This window comes from Salvelinus namaycush, chromosome 40 (assembly GCF_016432855.1).
Source record: "Salvelinus namaycush isolate Seneca chromosome 40, SaNama_1.0, whole genome shotgun sequence".
NCBI lineage: Eukaryota > Metazoa > Chordata > Actinopteri > Salmoniformes > Salmonidae > Salvelinus > Salvelinus namaycush.
This window is the reverse complement of record NC_052346.1, coordinates 8,142,693-8,168,091: the sequence shown is the minus strand read 5'-3', so window position 1 is coordinate 8,168,091 and position 25,399 is coordinate 8,142,693. Positions and strand designations below refer to the sequence as shown.

General features: G+C 41.4%; 1 protein-coding gene across 7 annotated transcripts; it reads right to left on the bottom strand.

The window, feature by feature from the left end:
* LOC120033381 (RNA-binding motif, single-stranded-interacting protein 1-like) lies at positions 1–23,911 on the bottom strand. Of its 7 annotated transcripts, none has more exons than XM_038979706.1 (13): positions 23,527–23,911; positions 15,261–15,412; positions 13,448–13,506; positions 13,161–13,252; positions 8,097–8,257; positions 7,879–7,958; positions 7,659–7,771; positions 6,493–6,633; positions 6,288–6,338; positions 2,341–2,442; positions 2,063–2,134; positions 1,815–1,890; positions 1–1,704 (listed from the first exon to the last, which is right to left on the bottom strand). In XM_038979706.1, the coding sequence occupies exons 1-12, from the start codon at positions 23,575–23,577 to the stop codon at positions 1,822–1,824; spliced, it is 1,143 nt and encodes a 380-aa protein (XP_038835634.1). In that variant the 5' UTR covers positions 23,578–23,911; the 3' UTR covers positions 1–1,704; positions 1,815–1,821. The 7 variants fall into 7 exon arrangements, with proteins under 7 accessions (XP_038835634.1, XP_038835635.1, XP_038835630.1 ...); XM_038979707.1 differs by having other exon boundaries at positions 2,063–2,131; positions 23,527–23,910; XM_038979702.1 differs by having other exon boundaries at positions 2,051–2,134; positions 23,527–23,907.
* Positions 23,912–25,399: the final 1,488 nt, after the last annotated feature.

The window sequence follows — 25,399 nt, the reverse complement described above, 5'->3', positions numbered from 1 at the left end:
ATCTGCTAGCATGCTAGTAGATAAAGGGCATCATTGCCAAAATCCCGAAGTATCCCTTTAACCCATTGGAAGTCCCACCCAGTTGACTACTTCAAAATGCTCTCACAGACGGCATAATGGGATAGACACAATGATGTGATGTCTATCTAAGTCTATGTTTTTATTTATTTCACCTTTATTTATCTAGGCAAGTCAGTTAAGAACAAATTCTTATTTACAATGACGGGCTACTGGGGAACAGTGGATTAACCGCCATGTTCAGGAGCAGAACGACAGATTTTTACCTTGTCAGCTCGGGGATTCGATCCAGCAACCTTACGGTTACTGGCCCAACGTTTTGAACATAGCCCCATGTGAAAAGCCTATGGGTCAAAAGTAATGCACTACATAAGGAAAAGGGTGCGATTTGGTCCGCAGCTTTTGTGTTCTTCTCTGGTGAGGCGGGCTGGACCTGCAAACCCAGCCATACCAGCCCAGACAGAACTCTGAGGTAGATAAAAACCAGTCACACATGACCACACACGGTCAAGATGACCATTCAATGTTCTTTAAAGACAACCCCGTCAATTTAGCGTAAAGTAAAACAGATTGTAATTTCCTCATTAAAGTTAAGCATTTTCTATTAATATTACTGTATCTGTTGAAGTAAAAAATAGCAGAGAAAAAATAAAAGCGCCTTGATGTTACCTCACAATTTCAAGCATTTCTTTTAAATCTATTTGTGTTTTTTATTTGAATTGTAGGCTATCTTGTCTTAATTAGGGAGATGAGATTAGTATGTGTAGCATTTGATGGAGGTTCACATCCTTGGCTGTGTGTGAAATATGACAAAACAAGACACCTACACTGTCAAAGTCTAAAGAGACCTTACTATGGACTGACAGTAGTTCTAATTAAGAGTGGCTGTTCTTTTTAATGTAGCCTGGTTAGACCAGGCTGAATACTGTGATCACCATGAAGTGAAACAGTGAAATGTCAGGGAATCAGTTCGGATTCTGCCAGGCTATGTAAAATGACTGTTATGATGTTAGAGGAAGGCACATTATCCAACCCATCATCTATTTGGCAAAACATCTGCTTCTTTATCAGTTCTCTATTCATAGATTGATTGACAGCTGCCAAACGGCCAATCCTACATATTTAATCTGATACAGAAAATCATGTCAGACATTAACCCTAAAAGCCTAATTGAATGATAATATCTTATAAAGACCAAAAATGAAAACCAGTAACACCTCACCAAATGAACACTTTTTGCAAGCAACATTTTTTTCATCATATATCTTGGCTAATAAACTACCTATAAAACTCATTGGAAATCTCTTTTTCCTTAAGTCAACAGATTCCACAAAAAAAAGAATCAATCTCATGCATCTTTGAACATCACGCTGTAGGCTACTTGCCCCATTGCATCCACTTGGAGAATCCGTGGTAAAAAATGCACGTCTTTTCGTTTATCAAAATAAAACATATTTTTCCTGTTTTGAAGGGGGGAATAATTGTTGGTTTTGTCCATTTTTACACCTCTGTCTTCGTTTTACACACCATGGTATCATTGCTGTTGGTTCCATCATACACAGTTGTTTGGTTGAAGCTGTGCAAAAGAGTTCTTACTGAAGTCTGGTCTGGTCCAATCAGGAGAGGCTGTGACTGTGACATCATGAGTCAGCGCCCACAGCATCCATTACTGCTCACAGAAGTCACCTGACAATACACACAACAATCAGGATCATTACTCCTACTATTAGCAGTGTTACAGTACAATTAAAACTATCACTTCCATCTTATATAGGGACTCATAAGGAAGCACGTACCTTATCGTTACTTGCTCTGCTGACTGTAGGGAGACGAATTGTTGGACGAATCCATTTGCTGCTGTGAACCATTTTCCTGAAGAGAGAAAAACTGTGTAACTTCACATCTTAATATTGCGTATTAGCACCATCAAGTAAGTAATGGCATGGGATGTAAAGATTGTATGTAAAATGGCTGTACTCATGATGAGACATGAATGAGAGGAGATCAACACGATGAGATGGCAAAGACGAACCTCGGAACTTACGGCTGTCTGCTGCATGTGGGCGTACTGAGGCATATAGGCTGCCTGGACTGCAGCGTTGGCTGAAATATACTGCTGTCACAAGGAAAACAACAATATATTAGATTAGCTCAAATCGTGATTTAAGAGATACTGTACCCCTCAGAAGTTAGCCAACTCATTTTCACCCAATCCCAAATCACCCCCTAGTCCTTAGGCTCTATGCACTTTAGATCTGAGTTTGCATCAGGTAAAATGAGACTAACTAAATTGCACCTCCCCCTTCCCAGAATCCCCCTCACCGCTCCACTGCTGCCCAATGAGAGATGGCCCATCTGCTGTGTCATGATTGCGGTGGGCTGCATTGTCATGGAGTGGTCCACAGAGGGCGACATTACAGCCTGCTGTAGCAGAGAGAGAGAGAGATTATAATTCTAGAATCAATACAAGGTCATCCTCATACTCAAATCCATTGAGGATCAATGGAAGGTCTGCAGGCAAAAGTATCTGGCTTTAAAATGATTGGAATTTGTGGTTAGGTTTAACTGTAATAACTCATTCATAACACTGATTCTGTACAGGGCTGAATAGGGACTGGTTAGACCAAGTGTAGTGCTGAGCGATTAACCGAAATGTTGGTTATTTAAAAAAAAATTAACAACTACTTGACTGACGTCGGTTCAATTATTTGAATTCCATTTTGCTCCTTTTTTTTGTTGCTGAGCTCGATGTGCAGTTTCTGTAGAGATAAATCCGATCAAGCCTGAACTGTGCGATGTAGTAGGGAGTTGTAGGTTCCAACAAGCCAATATTCGACATAGTTTAGCGAAGAAAACATGGTCATTAACTACAATGACCATAATCCATTGTGTGCCCGCTTTAAACTTGTCCGATCTGTGCGGACTTGACATGGAGACAGAGAACAGAGAACGAGAGGGATAGAACGGAGAAGCTTCGCGAGTTTGAAAATGCAGGATCTAAGTGATTGATAGTTGGTTTTCAGCAGTCATAAAAGTATGCCTTATTTACTTTGAATCAAATCAAATGTTATTTGTCACATGCGCCGAATACAACAGGTGTAGACCTTCAGTGAAATGCTTACTTACGAGCCCTAACCAACAATGCAGTTAAGAAAATACCCCCCCAAAAAGTAAGAGATAAGAATAACAAATAATGAAAAAACTACTAAAATAGTGATTTTGTCAGACAGCATAGGCAGCAGCTTTATAGAGATGAAATAATGACTTGGAATAAAATAATAAAGTAATCGAATAAAATAATTTATTAAACTATAGTAATGTGAATAAATGATGGTTAATATAAGCAGTAATGGTCAGTCACTACCATCATGGGACTTGTATTAATAGTTTTGTTCTGTGTTGTTACAGAATTCAACCCACATACTGCATAGTGCATTTAATGTAAAAAATAAATACAAAATAAATACAAATAAAACCGTGATTATTTTGTAATAATCAAACAGAAACTGAAACGATCTCAAAAAGCACTAATCTCTCAGCACTAACCAAGTGAAACTTGTGACTTCAAGTTAGTTAGATTAATCAGACAAGCTCAGCACCCCCAGAAAATACATATTTGTTAGGCCTTAGGCCATCAGTATAAGCCACAACTCCTTGAGGGAGTGCACCATTTCCTTGTCAAAAGGAGGGGAAACAGACACAGACACTTGTTCTACTTGAAACCATCTGCTGAGAGATGCGAATGGCTTCAGTCATAAGACCGTGTCTGCTGCAGGCATTTCCTGTTGGCTCCATAAGGCAGTGGGAGCAGAGAGCTAGAGGCCAGAGAAGCACAGTTGTATTTTGGTCCCAGATCACACCCTATTCTCTCAAACTCAACTCTGGACCATTTTTCATTGTTCCCCTCTAATCAGGGACTGATTTAGACCTGGGACACCAGGTGGGTGCAATTAATTATCAGGCAGAACAGAAAACCAGCAGGCTCCGGACCTAGTAGGGCAAGAGTTGAATACCCCTGCCCTGTTCCCTACATTGTGCACAACGTTTGACCAGAGCCCAGAGTTAGTTAGCTACAGGAAAAGAGAGCTCTCTGCTTTTGTCTCAGGCTCTGGTCAAAAGTAGTGCACTATATAGGGAATAGGGTGCAAATTCAGACGCAACCTTAATCCACCGTGTCACATCCAGATGATAAAAGGAAAAGAGCTCAAGAGCTTAAACTCACCAGGGGAGTTTCCCCTTTAAATCCTAATCAAAACAATTGATTGGTTCCGCCCTCACTGAAATATGAGGGAATGTTTCGGTTCCCAGAACTGGGCTTGGCTCTGTTTTGTTCTGTTCTCTTCTCTTCCCACACAGATTTTGGGTGTGTTTATTCTGCTGCGTCAGCAGAACTCGCTGATTAAAGTAACACATTCTGTTTTTGAATCAGGGTATTTTGTCATATGTCATATGTGAGCCTCTCAACATATACTATCAGTGGGATAAGATATATACAGGGGCGCAACTTTCACATTCTGAAATTGCATTTTTGTCCCCTCCCAGTTGTATAATTGGAATGCGATACAAAACGAGGTGACAGTGTGCTTTAGGACCATGCGGATGCCTCCGAGCGGTCATGTAGGTTGTTTGGAGTGTTTATCCGACTGGATTTAAAATATATATATATATATACGCTACTGGTCAAAAGTTTTAGAAAATCTACTCATTCAAGGGTTTTTCTTTATTTTTACTTTTTTCTACATTGTAGAATACTAGTGAAGACATCCAAACTATGAAATAACACATATGGAATCATGTAGTAACCAACAAATTGTTAAACAAATCAAAATATATTTTATATTTGAGATTCTTTGATGCCTTGTTGACAGCTTTGCACACTCTTGGCATTCTCTCAACCAGCTTCACGAGGTAGTCACCTGGAATGCATTTCAATTAACAGGTGTGCCTTGTTAAAAGTCAATTTGAGGAATTTCTTTCCTTCTTAATGCGTTTGAGCCAATCAGTTGTGTTGTGACAAGGTGGGGGGTATACATAAGATAGCCCTATTTGGTAAAAGACCAAGTCCATATTATGACAAGAACAGCTCAAATAAGCAAAGAAAAATGACAATCCATCATTAATTTAAGACATGAAGGTCAGTCAATAAGGAACATTTCAAGTGCAGTCACAAAAAACATCAAGCGCTATGATGAAACTGGCTCTTATGAGGACCGCCACAGGAATGGAAGACCCAGAGTTACCTCTGCTGCAGAGGATAAGTTCATTAGAGTTACCAGCCTCAGAAATTGCAGCCCAAATAAATTCTTCACAGAGTTCAAGTAACAGACACATCTCAACATCAACTCTTCATAGGAGACTGTGTGAATCAAGCCTTCATGGTCAAATTACTGTAAAGAAACCACTACTAAAGGACACCAATAAGAAGAAGAGACCACCTTGTGCCAAGAAACACGAGCAATGAACATTAGACCGGTGGAAATTTGGAGTCCAAATTTGAGATTATTGGTTCCAATCGCCGTGTCTTTGTGAGACGCGGTGTGGGTGAACAGATGATCTCTGCATGTGTATTTCCCACCGTAAAGCTTGGAGGAGGAGGTGTTATGGTGTGGGGGGGCTTTGCTGGTGATGCTGTCTGTGATTTATTTAGAATTCAAGGCACACTTAACCAGCATGGCTACCACAGCATTCTGCAGCGATACGCCATCCCATCTGGTTTGGGCTTATTGGGACTATAATTTGTTTTTAAACAGGACAATGACCCAACACACCCCCAGGCTGTGTAAGGGCTATTTTACCAAGAAGGAGAGTGATGGAGTGCTGCATCAGATGACCTGGCCTCCACAATCACTGACCTCAACCAAATTGAGATGAATATAAAGAAAAACCCTTGAATGAGTAGGCGTTCTAAAACTTTTGACCTGTAGTGTATATGTCCCCCCCCACTTCTAAAACCAAAGTTGCACCCCTGGATATACAGTAAATATATATTTTTAAATCACAATGTTTTTGTATCAGAGAAGTAGCCGACTAACTGTATTATTAGTCGTATGTATGAGATACGCATGGTATACATCGTCCAACTAAATGTTTACTTGCATTATGTCTGTAGTCTACATGTATAGCGCTGCGAACTGAGGTAAGACATAGTTTCTTTCACTGTGTTTTTGTACCAGGGTAGGGTAGTACTCCATTTGTGGTAAAATGAAGTCTGACATATTTTCTAGCACTCTGTGTGTGGAGTAAGAAAGACATAATTTAATTTCTCTTACTGGGTGTTGCATGATGTAAGGCTGGTGGGCCATCCAGGAAGGATTCTGTACCTGGCAAATGAAAGGGTAGAGTTAACCTCATGCCACATTCTTCAAATGTACATAACATTTACATTTGAGTCATTTAGCACACGCTCTCATCCAAAGCGACAATCATCTTTTGATCGTTTAGATTTAATTAGCTCCAGGATAATGATGTGCCTACCTGGTAGGAGGTGACAGGAGACATGTAGGGAGACATGGCTTGCTGAGCCATCATCCTATTGGCCGTTAGAGTGTAGGGAGAGGCATAATAGCCGTTCTGCATAGCAGCTGAGGTGGGGTCGTAGGTGAGAGTCATCCCGCCCTGGTAGGACAAAACAGTACTGTCACACAAAACCAGATCCTTCTCATCTAACCGTGACATTAGCATCACAATACCAACCATTAAATCAGTACCATGATCTGTAATGGGCTATGCAGTGGTTCCTAAATTGTGGGGCGTGCCCCCCCCTGGGGTCGGCAGGGGGGGCACCGGTGGAATTGTGTAGAATTGCAGGAAATAAGCTTTAAACCTGCAAAATTCACTCCACCAACAAGAGGTAGAAAAAGTACACAATAGTCATACTTGAGTGGAAGTAAAGACACCTTCATCGAAAACGACTCAAGTAAAAGTAAAAGTCACCCAGTAAAATACTACTTGAGTAAATGTCCAAAAGTATTTGGTTTTAAATATACTAGTATCAAAAGTAAATGTAATTGCTCAAATATATTTAAGTACAAAAGTAAAACTATAAATCAATTCAAACCGGACAGCACCCATTTATAGTTTCTGGATAGCTAGGGGCACACTCCAACACTCAAACGAAGCATGTGTGTTCATTGAGTCCGCCAGATCAGAGGCAGTAGGGATGACCAGGTATGTTCTCTTGATAAGTGCGTGAATTTGACCATTTTACTGTCAAACTAAGCATTGAAAATGTAATGAGTACTTTTGGGTGTCAGGGAAAATGTATGGAGTAAAAGTTGTAGTACTTTAAAGTATTTTTTACTTAAGTACTTTACACCACTGGTCATGAACAGTTATTGTGCCCATAGAAATAGACAAGATGCGCGTGCAAAACGCAGGGGGGGGGGGGGGGGGGGGGGGTTGGGTCCCGAATGCTGGGAGGGGGGCCCGAGTGAAAAAGTTAATGAACCCATACACTAATGAACTGGTCTCTCAGGATAGGATTAACACTGGGCCCTGGGCAACTCAGTCAACACTAGACATGAGGTCATGCATTTACTCTTAAAATGGCCTTTATTAGTCTGGCAGGGAGAGAAAACGTGCAGTTGTGGCTCCACCCACAGAGACATCCAGACAGATGACACGGACAGAGAGGCACTTACTAGTCTGAGCTCTCCCTCTCGGGGCCATGTGCGACCGCTGGGGATGTAGGGACTGTGGCTGTGCCTCTTCCGCTGACCATCAGCAAACTTACACAGCAGTGGCTCAGAGGGAGCTGGAGAGGGGAAAAAACACATCATCCTCACCATCATCATTAGCAAAACCAAAAAGTGACCATCGCAGCCCAAAGCATGAGAGAGAATAAGAGAAAATAGGCCTTACCCGTAGTTCCAGGCGCCGTCTTGATAAACTTCCCATTGAAGTGGGCTATGACTGAGTTACACATCTCCTTGGACTCCATCCTGAGAATAGTGGACATAAGTCACACATGAATCAATGGGACCGAAATGAGAAAAAGTAGCAGGATTTGAACCCACAACCATTTGAGTTACCGACATGGTCCTCCGTCAAACTGTTACTGAGCATTGAGATGTTCTCACCTGGCGAAGCCGACGCCTCTGCTGGCCCCGCTGTAGTCTCTGAGGACGCGGGTGGAGATGACCTGTCCAAAAGGCCTCAGCAGCCCCTCCAGCTCCTGCTCGTCTACAGACACAGGCAGGTTGGAGATGTACAGGTTGGTGGGGTCCTGCTCCTGTTGCTGCTTAGAGAGAGGGACAGCGAAATGGATAGAGAGGCATTAGGATCATTTTCCTCCAAAGAATCTATGGTAATTTGGACAGCAACACCAACTCGAAGGCAAATACATGAATATTTCACTCTGATTAAAATAATGCGTTGACACGATTTGAGTCTGTGATGATATCCAAGCCAGGATATCCAAGCCATGACAAAAAACACAACTGAACATGAGTTAGTTAGGAGTTGTGTGTTGCCTTAGTAACGGCCACGTCCGGGTCATGTGGGGTCTTCAGTCAACAACTCTGTAAATGCGTTATCAAGGACTTGAGTTTCTTTGGCCCTTCTCTTTTTCTATTTTCTAGGCATCCTGTCCATAGACTTAACGACGGGTTCAGTTCTCCCATCTTTACCATTACGAGCTCAACAGCTAAGCAGTACAGTTATGCAGCTACCATACAGGCACACTGTGTTCTGCTGGCCTCGGCAGAAATACAGGAGCTAGCTAGACACATGTCCCCTGAGAGAGTGAGCGAGCAAGAGAGAGAGCGAGAGAGCGAGCAAGAGAGAGAGAGAGAGAGAGAGAGAGAGAGAGAGAGAGAGAGAGAGAGCGAGAGAGAGAGAGAGAGAGAGAGAGAGAGAGAGAGAGAGTGAGCGAGAGACAGCAGAAATGTGCTGACAGAGAGAAATATCTATGGAAAAGTGGAACCGGTGAAACTGGGAGAGGGAGGAGAGCAGTGGTGTTAAAGTACTTAAGTAAAAAAAATACATTCCTTAAGAAAATACTGTACTTTTTAGTCCTTACATTTTTCTTGACACCCAAAAGTACTCGTTACATTTGGAATGCTTAGCAGGACAGGAAAATGGTCAAATTCACGCACTTGTCAACAAAACATCCCTGGTCATCCTTTCTGCCTCTGAACCTGGTGGACTCACTAAACACACATGCTTTGTTTGTAAATGATGTCTGAATGTTGGAGTGTGCCCCTGGCTATCTGTAATGATGTCTGAATGTTGGAGTGTGCCCCTGGCTATCTGTAATGATGTCTGAATGTTGGAGTGGGCCCCTGGCTATCTGTAATGATGTCTGAGTGTTGGAGTGTGCCCCTGGCTATCTGTAATGATGTCTGAATGTTGGAGTGTGGCCCCTGGCTATCTGTAATAATGTCTGAATGTTGGAGTGGGCCCCTGGCTATCTGTAATGATGTCTGAATGTTGGAGTGTGCCCCTGGCTATCTGTAATGATGTCTGAATGTTGGAGTGGGCCCCTGGCTATCTGTAATGATGTCTGAGTGTTGGAGTGTGCCCCTGGCTATCTGTAATGATGTCTGAGTGTTGGAGTGTGCCCCTGGCTATCTGTAATGATGTCTGAATGTTGGAGTGTGCCCCTGGCTATCTGTAATGATGTCTGAGTGTTGGAGTGTGCCCCTGGCTATCTGTAATGATGTCTGAGTGTTGGAGTGTGCCCCTGGCTATCTGTAATGATGTCTGAATGTTGGAGTGGGCCCCTGGCTATCTGTAATGATGTCTGAGTGTTGGAGTGTGCCCCTGGCTATCTGTAATGATGTCTGAGTGTTGGAGTGTGCCCCTGGCTATCTGTAATGATGTCTGAATGTTGGAGTGTGCCCCTGGCTATCTGTAATGATGTCTGAATGTTGGAGTGTGCCCCTGGCTATCTGTAATGATGTCTGAATGTTGGAGTGTGCCCCTGGCTATCTGTAATGATGTCTGAATGTTGGAGTGTGCCCCTGGCTATCTGTAATGATGTCTGAGTGTTGGAGTGTGCCCCTGGCTATCTGTAATGATGTCTGAGTGTTGGAGTGTGCCCCTGGCTATCTGTAATGATGTCTGAATGTTGGAGTGTGCCCCTGGCTATCTGTAATGATGTCTGAGTGTTGGAGTGTGCCCCTGGCTATCTGTAATGATGTCTGAGTGTTGGAGTGTGCCCCTGGCTATCTGTAATGATGTCTGAATGTTGGAGTGTGCCCCTGGCTATCTGTAATGATGTCTGAATGTTGGAGTGTGCCCCTGGCTATCTGTAATGATGTCTGAATGTTGGAGTGTGCCCCTGGCTATCTGTAATGATGTCTGAGTGTTGGAGTGTGCCCCTGGCTATCTGTAATGATGTCTGAATGTTGGAGTGGGCCCCTGGCTATCCATACGTTTTTTTTAAACAAGAAAATGGTGCCGTCTGGTTTGCTTAATATAAGGAATTTGAAATGACTTATACTTGTACTTTTGACACCTAGGTATATTTTAGCAATTACATTTACTTTCGATACTTAATCTACCGACCACCAAACCCGGATCCGGGATCCCCCCCAGCATAATTGCTGACTAGCATAGCCTAGCCTAAAGTTACAGGGATATCATAAAAAAAATTGTTCATGAAATCACAAGTCCAAGACACCAAATGAAAGATACAGATCTTGTGATTCAAGCCGTCATCTCTGATTTGTAAAATGTTTTACAGGGAAGACACAATATGTAAATCTATTAGCTAACCACTGTTAGCAAAAGACAACAATTTTTTTACTCCACCATTTTCTTACTGCATCAGTAGCTATCACCAATTCGGCTAAACTAAGATATTGATAGCCACTAACCAAGAAAAAACCTCATCAGATGACAGTCTGATAACATATTTATTGTATAGGATAGGTTTTGTTAGAAAAATGTGCATATTTCAGGTATAAATCATAGTTTGCCATTGCAGCCACCATCACAAATCTCACCAAAGCGACTAGAATTACTACAGAGAGCAACTTGTATTACCAATTTACTCATCATAAAACATTTCTTAAAAATACACAGCACATAGCAATGGAAAGACACAGATCTTGTGAATTCAGACAACATTTCAGATTTTCTAAGTGTTTTACGGCGAAAACACAATAAATCGTTATATTAGCATACCACATATGCAAACGTTACCCCAGCATGAATTCAAGCCAAAGAGAGCGATAACGTAATCATCGCCAAAATATATTAATTTTTTCACTAACCTTCTCAGAATTCTTCCGATGACACTCCTGTAACATCATATTACAACATACATATATTGTTTGTTCGAAAATGTGCATATTTAGCCATAAAAAACCGTGGTTATACAATGAAAATAGTAGCAAATCAAGCCTCAAAATGTCGGACGTCATCTTTCAGAGTGATCTAGTTTAATTGAAAGCTAATCATATACTTGACTAAAAAATACAGGGTTGACAGGAATCGAAAGACAAATTAGTTCTTCATGCAATCGCTGATTTACATTTTTTAAATTATCCTTACTTTTCAATACAGGTTGCGCCAAGCGAAGCTATACAAAACAAAATGGCGCCATAAGCGTTTAACATTTTTCGACAGAAACACGATTTATCATCATAAATTGTTCTTACTGTGAGCTGTTCTTCCATCAGAATCTTGGGCAAAGAATCCTTTCTTGGGTCTAATCGTCTTTTGGTCGAAAGCTGTCCTCTTGCCATGTGGAAATGCCCACTAACGTTCGGCATGAACTGGAAACGTCCCCAGCGGTTCAAAGTGTCTCAGAAATAAATGCCTCAAAATCGCACTAAACGGATATAAATTGCTATAAAACGGTTTAAATTAACTACCTTATGATGTTTTTAACACCTCTAACGAGTAAAAACATGACCGGAGAAATATTACTGGCTAAACTAAAACTTGGAAGGAGGCGAGTCCGATGTCCTTCACGCGCAAGGCGCAGGCAGCAAAGGGAAGCTACTTCCGGTCTTTGGCCTTTTATACAGCCCCTGATTGCGCAATCGACTCCATTCAAAGCGTCATCACGCACTGACATCCAGGGGAAGACGTAAGAAGTGTCTGTTTCTTCATAGCATTTACACGGACCTTTAAACTGACTCCAGATCAGTGGCCAAAATGTTTGAAATCTGACTCCCTATCATGAAAAGTGCTGTAGATTGAGTTCTGTTTCACTCAGAGACAAAATTCCAACGGCTATAGAAACTAGAGACTGTTTTCTATCCAATAATAATAATAATATGCATATTGTACGAGCAAGAATTGAGTAGGAAGCCGTTTAATCTGTAGTGCAAATTATGCTAATGCGAAACAGCACCCCCTATATTCGCAAGAATTAAGTATATTTTAGCAATTACATTTACTCCTGATACTTAAGTATATTTTAAACCAAATACGTTTAGACTGGTGACTTTTACTGGGTGACTTTTACTTTTACTTCAGTCATTTTCTATTAAGGTATCTTTACTTTTACTCAAGTATGACAATTTAGTACTTTTTCCACCACTGGAGAAGAGCAGCTGTTCAAATCATAGGTTGAAGCTGAAAAAAAGACCACCCTATTTCACCAAAGAACTATTCAAACCAATAAGCATAACATCATTAATTGGACATGGAACGTTAGCATAACATGCTAACTCATATCACAGCATAAAATGCTAACTGGGAGTATCCTAGCCCAGAGCACATTAATTAGTAGTTGCTGTGCTACGAGACAGACAGTCAAAATATTTGCGTAACAGCAGAAAGCTGTCCGTCCTGTTCTGTGCGTGTGGACCGACTGTTTTTTGGCAGCGAGCGGGAGAGGGAAGGGAGGACATCTGGCTTAAGTAGAGAACGTGAATGGGGTCACCGCCTGAACAGCCAGCCAGTCAGCTGGGGTCATGTGACTGATTCTGCTGCTCTGCTTTACACACACACACAAATGCACGTACATGTACATTGCACACACACACACACACACACACACACACACACACACACACACACACACACACACACACACACACACACACACACACACACACACACACACACACACACACACACACAGTCTACTGCTCCATATAATCTGTCATTGTAATTTACAAAACAGAGACAGACCTAGGGGCCAATGTTGTTCTGCTACCAGAAGAACACAGGGTTCCTCTCACCTTAGCCATCTGGGCTTGTATGCCACTGGTCTTTAGGGCATGGACCGCCTTCTGGGCTGCTCCAGGGCTGTCAAAGTCCACAAACCCATACCCTGGAGTTGGAGGAGCACAGGAACAACCGTCATATACAGTACTACAACTTGATATTAGTTTGCTTTACATTACATTGCAAATGCATTTTCTTAGTAGCATACCAGTGTGTGATACTATCTGACAACCGTAAAATGTATAATTTGTTTCGATAAATTGGAGAAATGGAGATAAAGATTAGAATATATGGTACTGACCTTTACATTTGTTAGTTGTTTTATCGAGGATAGCCTTTGCCGATACGATCTTGCCATATCTATGAACACAAGAAGAATCAAATGTTAATAGGATGTTGCTCTCTTATCCTTTAACTGTATTGATTATCATTACAATATGCATACATTATTGTTTTAAAGGTCAAACTATATTTCAATCTACAGATCCTCTCTATTTGGTACAGTATGTGCTAAGAAGGCTCAAAGGGTAAAGCTGGTTGAAATGATGTCTATACAATTCAGTTTACAACCCAAATATGGTTGTAGTTACGTCATTTCTACCACTTTCGCAGTTTGGCTTTCTGGGGGGTTCATTTTGCCTTCAAATACATGAATTTGTTTAAAAAATACTGTATGCCCTATATCACAAACAGTGTCGATCTACTGCTAAACTTATATAACAAGGGCTGGGAGTCAGAACGCTAGGCTTGCACAAGAATGCATGACATCATCGCTGAAGAAAAAGGCAGCCATTTAAGTCGGGTGAGGCAACCGGGGTGTGAGGCTTGGAGGGAACATATCGAGCCGGATGACCACACAGCACACCGTGTTATTTCAGTAGACTCATTTAAGAGAATCAACTCATCATTGTGTCTTTAACCACATTGTGTCTTTAACTGAATTAAACCCTCATACTAACTGACATACTAAAAGGCACTTCTGAATAATAATCGCAACAGACTAAAGACAAGAAGTTAATGCAATCCTTGCGAACACACATTGCAGTATTTACACAAGTAGCATACAAATGTATATATACATCTCTGAAAGCTTTGGGCACTGTAAAAATAACAAATTGACTCCCCACATAGGGACCTTGCTACATTCATCCAGTTGTCAGAATATGTCAAATATGTGTGGTGGGATGTAGATATATAAAGAGACAACAAACATTGCTCCAACAGCCGACATTATGTCAAAGAGCAGCCCAACGTTAGTCCAAAGAGAAAACAATAGATGCCTGGCATAGCCTAACTATTTGTTCATGTCAACACTCCATGTTAAGGTACCTGAAAAACAGCCCGTGTCATAAACTATGCTCAAATTCAGACGGAAATGCCCGAGTTGAAATGATGCCAAGCGGTTTTGCGGAACTGGTATTTTAAGGACGTGCATCATGCTTTGGTTGGTCTAAACGCTTGGCTAACATTAGCCTGGTTGCAATGAAAGGCTCTTTCGTTTCTGCTTTGTGCCGGTGAGCAGGCGAACACGGTTGGGAGCAAAACACAAGCAAACAACACGGCAACAGCGGCTGTTGCCCCTGGTAACATGGTTGAATGCTTCACTCCATATGCTTGTGGTCCAGCAGAGGCCAGAGGCGCACAGAGACAAACCCAACCAAACATGACAATTGCTGAATTCACCAATCCCAATACTGTTGAAAACAGTCACGTTCCCTAATCTCTCGTCTCTACAGATACAGTATCATGTAAACACAGTTGGTTAATCCTTGGTTCCCATGGTTTAGTTGATTGGAAGGGTGCTAGCTAGTGGCCTCTATGCTTGGTTCATGCGTGGTCCACATGAATATGGTATTGGCATATATAGCTGGAACAAGCTGTTCTAATTCATCATAATAACGTGTGTCAGTCAATCAGTGCTTGTGTAGACTTGTGTGTGTGTCTGCGTGTGTGTGTGTGTGCTTTCATGTTTATACATGTGATTGTGTGTGTGATTGTGTGTGTGTGTGTGTGTGTGTGTGTGTGTGTGTGTGTGTGTGTGTGTGTGTGTGTGTGTGTGTGTGTGTGTGTGTGTGTGTGTGTGTGTGTGTGTGTGTGTGCTGAGCAGTACTCACGGCTGGCAGAGCTTGACTAGGTCCAGGTCAGTGGTTGCTGGAGGCAGGCCACGGATGTACAGGTTCGTTTTGCTGAGCTGGTCCCATCCTGTGGTGCTGCTGTTGCTGCTGGTGCTCACCGTGCTGGGGCTGGCTGGAGCCATGGGGTACGACTGCAAGGAAGAGACAAGACACTGTCAGGTACACAGTAAACACACTGTCACTCTGTTGTCCTCCGTCAATCAGGAAAGAAATGGAAATCCGAGACGAGTTTCAACTCAGACACATTTGTAGTTACAGTGCCCTCCACTAATATTGGCACCCTATTTGAGCAAAACAGGCTGTAAAAAAATCTTTATTGTTTATCCTCTTGGTCTTTCATTGAAAATATTCACAAAAATCAAACTTTTAATTAAAGGAAAATAATTGAAAGAAAAAATAAATTCTTAACATAAAACAAATATTTTTATAAAATGTATGTGTACCACAATTATTGGCACCCCTTCATTCAATACTGTGTGCAACCTCCCTTTGCCAAGATAACAGCTCTGAGTCTTCTCCTCTAATGTGTAATGAGGTTGGAGAACACATGGCAATGGATCTGAGACCATTCCTCCATACAGAATCTCGCCAAATCCTTCATATTCCGAGTTCCACGCTTGTGGACTCTCCTCTTCAGCTCATCCCATAGGTTTTCTATGGGGTTTAGGCCAGGGGACTGGGGTGGCCATGGCAAAACCTTGATTCTGTGGTCAGTGAACAGTTTTTGTGTTGATGTGGAGGTGTGCTTTGGTTCATTGTCCTGCTGGAAGATCCAACTAAGGCCCAGTTTAAGCTTCCTAGGAGAGGCAGTCAGGTTTTGATTTAATATCTGCTGGTACTTCATGGAGTCCATGATACCATGTATCCTAACAAGTTGTCCAGGGCCTTTGGAAGAAAAACAGCCCCACACCATCAAAGATCCACCACCATACTTCACAGTGGGGATGAGGTACTTTTCTGCGTGGCTATCTTTCTGACTATGCCAAACCCACCTCTGGTGTTTGTTTTCCAAAGAGCTCTATTTTGGTCTCATCTGACCATAGAACCCGGTCCCATTGAAAGTTCCAGTAACGTTTGGCAAACTGTAGGAGCTTGAGTTTGTTGTTTGATGACAGCAAAGGCTTTTTTATTGCAACCCTCCCAAACAACTTGTGGTTACGTAGGTGGCGTCTGATCGTAGTTTTGGAGACTTTCTGACCCCTCCTTGGATAATTTTTGGCCACTCTAACCATCCTCCTCACTGTGCGTGGGGTGAATATAGACACACGTCCTCTTCCAGGCCGATTGTTAACATCTCCTGTTGCTTTAAACTTCTTAATTATTGCCCTGATAGTGGAAATGGGAATTTTCAACCGTTGAGCTATTTTCTCATAGCCATTTCCTGATGTGCAGCTCAACAACCTTCTGTCGCACATCATTACTGTTTTCTCAGGTCTTTCCCATAGTGATGGATGACTATGGGAACTTGGCTTGGGTGTCACCTCATATTTATACTCCAGTGAAACGGGAAGTCATGGCTTACCACTTAAGTATTCCTAATCACGCAGGTCAACTTAAAAACGTAAAATATGCATGGGAATATACTTCAGGTAGATTTTACTCAAGAATTTCTAGGGGTGCCAATAATTGTGGCAAACATGTTTTGGAGAATTTTTTTTATTTCATTTACTTTTTCAGTCATTTTACTTCAATTTTTGAATGAAAGACCAAGAGGATAAACAGCAAAGACATTTTTTTACAGCCCGTTTTGCTCATATTTACCAAGGGTGCCAATATAATTGGAGGGCACTGTATATTTACACAGGAGAGACAAGAGGACATCAGCTACACACAATGTCACTGACTAAACACACACACCGGTAAGCAGACAAAAACACACACATATATGCACGCAGACAAAGACACACCCATACACAGACACACAAACACACACAGAGACAAACTGGTGTCCCTTGCCTACGGAAATATGAAACATGGCCTCCAGTGAGGCCTTTGTGCCACACCCAGAAAATACATCTGGGAATCTAGGAAATCCCCCCTCCCCAACAGAACACAACAACCTCAGCGGATTCCTGGACACACAACAGTCTACAGTCATGTCAATTCCTGTCAGGAAATGTACACAGTACCACGATGTTCTTCATGCTTCTACTCAAGGTGAGACGCAGGTAGCTGATAAGACCCACGGCACACTGAGCACAGACTGTCAACACGGCTCAGCTATATACCTAGCTCCCCCTTCTTGACACGCAAGGCAAAACAGTGCACCCCCCCCACCACCAAGCTAGTCTATAATATAACTGAATCAACCTAAGCTTATGACATGACAGGCTCGCGTGCCATTCTTAGCTGGTGACGTGAGATTGAGATTCTATTTCACACAGACTATAAACACATCCTGATGTGTTTTTTCGAGTACAGTGTATGCCATCTTATCAAGTCATTTCCCATCTGGTTTTGGACACCCCGCCCATGATGACGTTCTAATTTTGTATTGTGATATTATGTGTGAGTGCAGCAGGGAAATAAGAAGGATGTATGTGTATTATTTGACTCATGCCCTAATCAACTGACAAACCACCGTGAGTTACACACAGTCACATATTGGGTCAATGCATATCATTGTAGCGCCAACACTAACGTGAGGGCATCCGTGGTGGAAAAAGTACCCAATTGTCATACGTGAGCAAAAGTAAAGACACCATAATAGAAAGACTCAAATAAAAGTGAAAGTCACCCGGTAAAATTCTACTTGAGTAAAAAGTCTAAACGTATTTGGTTTAAAATATACTTAAGTATCAAAAGTAAATGTAATTGCTAAATATATACTTAAGTGTCAAAAGTAAATAATTTCAAATTCTTTATATTAAGCAAACCAGACAGAACGATTTTCTTGTTTTAAATTGTACAGATAATCAGGGGCACACTCCAACATTTAGACATAATTTACAAACAAAGCATGTGTGTTTAGTGAGTCCGCCAGATCAGAGGCAGTAGGGATGACCAAGGATGTTCTCTTGATAAGTGTGTGAATGGACCATTTTCCTATCCTGCTAAGCATTCAAAATGTAACGAGTACTTATGGGTGTCAGGGAAAATGTATTGTGTAAAAAGTACATAATTTTCCTTAGGAATGTAGTGACGTAAAAGTAGTCAAAAATATAAATAGTAAAGTACAGATACCCCCAAAAACTACTTAAGTAGTACTTTAAAGTATTTTTACTTAAGTACTTTACACCACTGAAGGGCATATAGTAGTTGTCAGCACTAGACACGCTACACGGCCCTACTAGAACTGACAGTAGTGGTGAGTTTGTGTAATCTGTTGAGCTCGTGCATCAGCTATTCATCTGTGAAGAGTACACTTCTCCAGCGTGCCAGTGGCCATCGAAGGTGAGCATTTGCACACTGAAGTCGGTTACGACGCTAAACTGCATTCAGGTTAAGACCCTGATGAGGACGATGAGCATGCAGATGAGCTTCCCTGAGATGGTTTCTTACAGTTTGTGCAGAAATTCTTCGTTTGTACAAACCCACAGTTTCGTCAGCTGTCTGGGTGGCTGGTCTCAAGTCGATCTCGCAGGTGAAGAAGCCAGATGTGGAGGTCCTGGGCTGGCGTGGTTACACGTGGTCTGCGGTTGTGAGGCCGGTTGGACATACTGCCAAATTCTCGAAAACGACGTTGGATGCGGCATATGGTAGAGAAATTACATTCAATTCTCTGGCAACAGCTCTGATGGACATTCCTGCAGTCAGCATGCCAATTGCACGCTCAGAACTTGAGCCATTTTTAGCATGTTGTTGTGTGATGAAATTGCACATTTTAGAGTGGCCTTTTATTGTCCCCAGCACAAGGTGTAATGATCATGCTGTTTAATTTGCTTCTTGATGTGCCACACCTGTCAGATCGATGGATTATCTTTGCAAAGGAGAAATGCTCACTAACAGTGATGTAAACACTTTTGAAAAAATTTATTTTTGTGCGTATGTAACATTTTGGGATCTTTTATTTCAGCTCATGATACATGGAACCAAAACTTTACATGTTGCGTTTATATTTTTTGTTCAGTGTTATATATATACACACACACAATGCCGTGAAAAAGTATGTGCCCCCTTTCTGATTTTCTCTATTTTTGTATATTTTTTACACTGAATGTTATCATATCTTAAAAAAATATATATATTAGATAAAGGGAACCTGAGTTTACAAATAACATTTATTTTATTTTATTTAATTAACAAAGTTACAGTATGCAACACCCAATTCCCCTGTGTGAAAAAGTAATTGCCCCTTACACTGAATAACTGGTTGTGCCACCTTTAGCTGCAATGACTACAACCAAACGCTTCCTGTAGTCGTTGATCAGTCTCTCACATCGCTGTGGAGGAATTTTGGCCCACTCTTGCATGCAGAACTGCTTTAAGTCAGGGATATTTGTGTGTTTTCAAGCATGAACTGCTCGTTTCAAGTCCTGCCACAACATCTCAATTGGGATTAGTTTTGGACTTTGATTGGGCCATTCCAAAACATCAAATGTGTTGCTTTTTAACCATTTTCATGTAGACTTGATTATGTGTTTTGGATAATTGTCTTGCTGCATGACCCAGCTGCACTTCAGGTTCAGCTCACAGACGGATGGCCTGACATTGTCCTGTAGAATTCTCTGATACAGAGAAGAATTCATGGTTCCTTCTATTAAGGCAAGTCGTCCAGGTCCTGAGGCAACAAAGCATCCCCAAACCATCACACTACCACCACCATGCTTGACCGTTGGTATGAGGTTCTTACTGTGGAATGCAGTGTTTGGTTTTCACCAGACATAATGGCACCCATGTCATCCAAAAAGTTGATTCAAGTTTGCCAAAAAGCACCTGGATGATCATCAAGACTCTCGGGATGAAAGTCCTATGGACAGATGAGTTAAAAGTCGAACTTTTTTGGACGACATGGGTCCCATGATGCCTGGTGAAAAGACTTTCAGCACTACTGTTCTTTCTAGAGTTTTGTAGCATGGAGTTTTTCCATTTCACCAAGCTCCAGAATGTCGGCAGTGGAATATAATGAGATGAATAGGGGTAGGAGTTTTTCCTCGTCACATGGTCAGGAACAACTCCTCACCCTGGTTCTATGCATTGCAGAATGCACTATAGGCTATGCTTATATTTTTCCTTATATGTGTGAATTGGAAATGTGTTTTTGCATATCCTAACTCCCCCATTACTCACGGCAATTAAGGAGAAGTGCCTTGCTCGAGGGAACAATAACAGACTTGTCACATTTTCTGGTCAGGGATTCAAACTAGCAACCTTTCAGTTACTGAGCCAATGCTCTAACCGCTAGGCTACCTGCCGCTAGGCTATTTCCCTGGTGACATTCTTGCGTGGGGTGCTGTCTACACTCCTTCCATCACAGTTCCTTCCTAGTACTACAGTCTGGTCTGGTGTGTCAGTGGGAAACTACCACACATTCTCTGAGGCAAACCAGAGCCCTCCTCTGCAAGGCATTTCCTTCCTCTTACTCATTAAAATAGCTCCAACCCTGCAGAAGCCACTCTAGAAAAATCTAGAATGGCATGCAGCAGTCCAATTCAACTGTGAATTAAGAAAAAACATGTTCTGCCTTCCACCATTTGAATGCATATTTACCAAAACAAAATGGTGAGTGAACTAAATTACATTAAGATGGCCACCACATTGAATTAGGGCTAGGCCTACTGATATTGTTTAGGATGGAGATATCCAAACCTACCCACAGAATGCACACATAATCACCTCCATCTTGTGGACTAGAATCACTGACGAAGCAAAGAATGAAGAACCACTGCATAACTAATTCAGATAACCACCAGATGATTATGCCTATGGATATCTTTACGGGCGGAGATATACTAAGCCTACCGACAGGATCTACACACCATCACCTCCATCTTGTGGACTAGATGGTTGAATCAGCAGCCAGGTCTCATAGACTAGACGTAACATAGTACATCACTGGGGCCAAGCTTCCTGCCATCCAGGACCTATATATTAGACGGTGTCAAAGACTCCAGTCATCCAAGTCATAGACCGCACAGCAAGCGGTACCGGAGCGCCAAGTCTAGGTCCAAAAGGCTCCTTAACAGCTTCTACCCCCAAGCCATAAGACTGCTGAACAATTAATCAAATTGCCACCCGGACTATTTAGGCTAACTATTTTTTTTATTTTACCTTTATGTAACTAGGCAAGTCAGTTAAGAACAAATTCTTATTTTCAATGACGGCCTAGGAACAGTGGGTTAACTGCCTTGTTCAGGGGCAGAACGACAGATATTTACCTTGTCAGCTCAGGGATTCGATCTTGCAACCTTTCAGTTACTAGTCCAACGCTCTAACCACTAGGCTACCTGCCGCCCCAATTAGAGTTTTAGCAACATGGAAATGGCACAACGATTTCTGCATCGGGCGAATAATGCAAACGTCTAGCAACCCAAAGGTTGCGTGTTCGGATTTCATCACGGACAACTTTAGCATTTTTAGCTAATTAGCAACAACTTACTACTTTTTAGCTACTTTGCAACTACTTAGGATGTTAGCCAACCCTTCCCTTAACCTTAACCTTAACCCAACCCCTAACCTTAACCCTAACTCCTATTCTAGCTAACATTAGCCACCTAGCTAACATTAGCCACAACAAGTTGGGATTCGTAACATTGCATACGTTTTGGAAATTCGGAACATATCATACGAATTGCAATTTGTAACATATTGTATGATTTGCAATTCGGAACATATCATACGAATTGTAATTTGTAACATATCATACGAAATGGATAATGGACATCCACAAATTAAAACATACCATACGAAACCGTAACATATCATACTAATTGGAGTGTCCCGGATTTACATTTACTATGTTACCTCTACCCCTGAGTCCAGGTTGGAATCAGTGGTGAACTACAGTGTGGAGTGGTAAAGAAGGACTGAAGTACCAACTCATTTACATGACAACCTGATTATTAGGCCTATTGGAATCATTCAGGGCGGATATAGCTACAAATCTCAATCACCTCCATCTTGTGGACTAGATGGCTGAATCAGTGCTGAACTACAACAGAGTAGTGGTATAGAACCACTGGATTACTGACTTGCCTAGTTAAATAAAGGTTGAATAAATCAAATAAATACAAATGTGTAGCTACACCTGAAAAGGCTCATTATAGATGCATGAACACCCATGTTCACTCCAGCACACTGACCCACATTAGGCAGAAGCTGAGCATACCACTCACTAGAAGGCCTACTAGGGCAAACTAACTCAGGTGGTGAAGCAGGCCTATACAGAACATGTTCTATTCTAATACCAACAAGGAATTGAAGATGTAGTTGGCCTACATGGCTTCTGTCTGCATCAAAACTATTCTATATTATTCCGTTCTATTTCATTCCTATTCTATTCAATCCTACAAGGAATCTAACAAATGGGACATATGAACTACAATTTAAATGCCATACATTTGTGTGACCTGCGCGGCCTATTTTCATTAAAAACATGCTGGAGAAATAATGTATTTCCCGTCCAAGACTTGGGGATGTAGTGATAGAATATCGTAGGCCTACATTTGAAAAACTGGGGAAATAAAACGGTGTATGTTCAGTGTATAGGTGATTCTTCTTGTGAACATTATAGCAATGTTATTATAGCAGTAGGACTAACAAATGTTCAACATCTAAACCTGGGTTACCTGGACCATATGGAGGACCTCTCTCTCCCTCTGTCCTCCAGTAAAAGAGTGCGTAATTCTATCATAAATCATATAGGCCTATCCCTTCATCAGTTACCTTCTGAATGAGCAATTCGATGCGTATCTGAATGTAAGTTTTTTAAATCCTATTTAGGGAATCAATCTATTTGGATGATGGTTGTTATAAGCCATTAGGGCCTAATACAATAAAAGCTGCTAGATAGGCTATTCTGTAATGCTAATTCAAGGACAAAGCCGATACTATAAAATGGACACTAATTCACAGAACAGACTTGACCAAAATGTAGTGTAGCGCGCTACTGACAGTCACACAACATGACTTTGCAACCTGACTGTCGGTGAGCGGTATTATAACATTGTAATAACGACTGTCGCTTCTAGTGACCGTGTTAACTGAGGTGATAAGACAGTGGGCCGTACGCACACTCGAATTGGATGCGTTCAAGGGACTTATGGAACCGTTTTGGACCATCCCAGCCAGGGCTTTTTTGGCCTACCTGCTTCCGATATGTGCTCTTCAACGGGTTGGCAGTATTTGCAAAGATCATCCTGGATAGCCTATTCCAGTTATTCCGAGATAAAAAGCTTGTTTACTCCCAAAAAATGAAGCTACATGCAGACCCGTTTATTAGAATCCAGTGGGTTTATTTGGACAAAATCCGCATATCGACCGGTTTAGAAATAAACTCCGGTATTTCCGTTTTCGATCCTGATTAAAATTTCCTTGTCGCGTTGTCACATCTGTAGGCTACCTGACATAGGCTACACTGCGTAGGTTATATGGTTTAATCCCACCAAAGTGTCGTCCAACCCAGGCAGAAAACTCAGTTCAGTTCATTGATCTACGACGTCCTGCTGACCGCTCCTGAGTCCCGCCTTCCACAGACCAAACCATTGCACATACACTAGAGGTACGTTTCAATATATACTCAAATAACCTTGCTATTGAGTACGGTTAGTATTACTATTCTGAATACAGAACACGTTTCAATGTTTGACAATCAACAGATAACCAGTCACTACCATGAAAGATACATGTAATACGCAAATTAATACATTGTTTCAATTTGTCGTTCCCCATAAACTGCGTCTTGTTGACGCCCACACATACCATACATTCTTTACCCCCTCCCCCAACCCCTCCCTCCCCCTCCCGGAGCCCAATGGTTAAAGCGAGAGATGAGAATTGACAGGTCAGGATGTAAAGGATAGGCGGTTCTGTTAGATAAGCAAAATACTGTATCATGTCAATGGTTTGTGCCTCGCCAACATGAATAGTCAAGACAAGGCAGTGTCTGTGTTGTTTTTAAAAGGGACAGGGACAAAGATAGGAAGGATATAGCTTAGATATAGGGATCTATTGTAGGCTATTTCCTCCAGCTCCTGTGATGATGTAGACCTAAGGACGGTGGGAGTAGAAACTAAATATAGACTGATCTATGATCAATTAAAAAGTACACTCTAAAAGTTCAATCTGTAATGGGAGGGTATATCCACCTCAGATCTCACTGCGCTCAGACCATCTTGAATGATTTAGTAGGTTAGAGGAAACCATTACGAATGCACCTGATATTTATGAAGAATAAGCGTCTTTGCAGTGGAGGAAAAAGTGCCCAATTGTCATACTTGAGGGACCTTAATAGACTCAAGTAAAAGTCACCCAGTAAAATACTACTTGAGTAAATGTTAAAAGTATCTGGTTTTAAATATACTTAAGTATCAAACTAAAAGTAAACGCTATGAATCAGAAGGCCCGATTTTCTTGTGTATTTTTTTATTTACAGATAGCCAGGGGCACACTCCAACACTCCAACACTCCAACACTCAATTTACAAAAAATGTGTTTGTTTAGTGAGTCCACCAGATCAGAGGCAGTAGGGATGACCATGTGTTCTCTTGATGAGTGCGTGAATTGGACAATTTTCCTGTCCTTCTAAGCATCTGAAATGTAACAACTCAGGGAAAATGTAAGGAAGGAAAAAGTACATATTTTCCTTAGGAATTAAGTGCAATAAAAGTAAAAGTTGTCCAAAATGTAAAAAATACAGTAAAGTACAGATACCACTCAAACACTACTTAAGTAGTACTTCAACATTACTATAGTTACTTTACACCACTGCATCTTTGAATATACAAAAATATCTGTACCATTCAGTGGTCTTTTGTTGTAGACAGTCCTATTCATGTATGTTAAAATGTGTATATACAGTATATATATATATATATATATATATATATATATATATATATATATATATATATATATATATATATATATATATACATATATATATATACACACGCATACATTGCCTTCAAAAATTATTCATACCCCTTTACTTTTTCCACATTTTGTTGTGTTACTGTCAC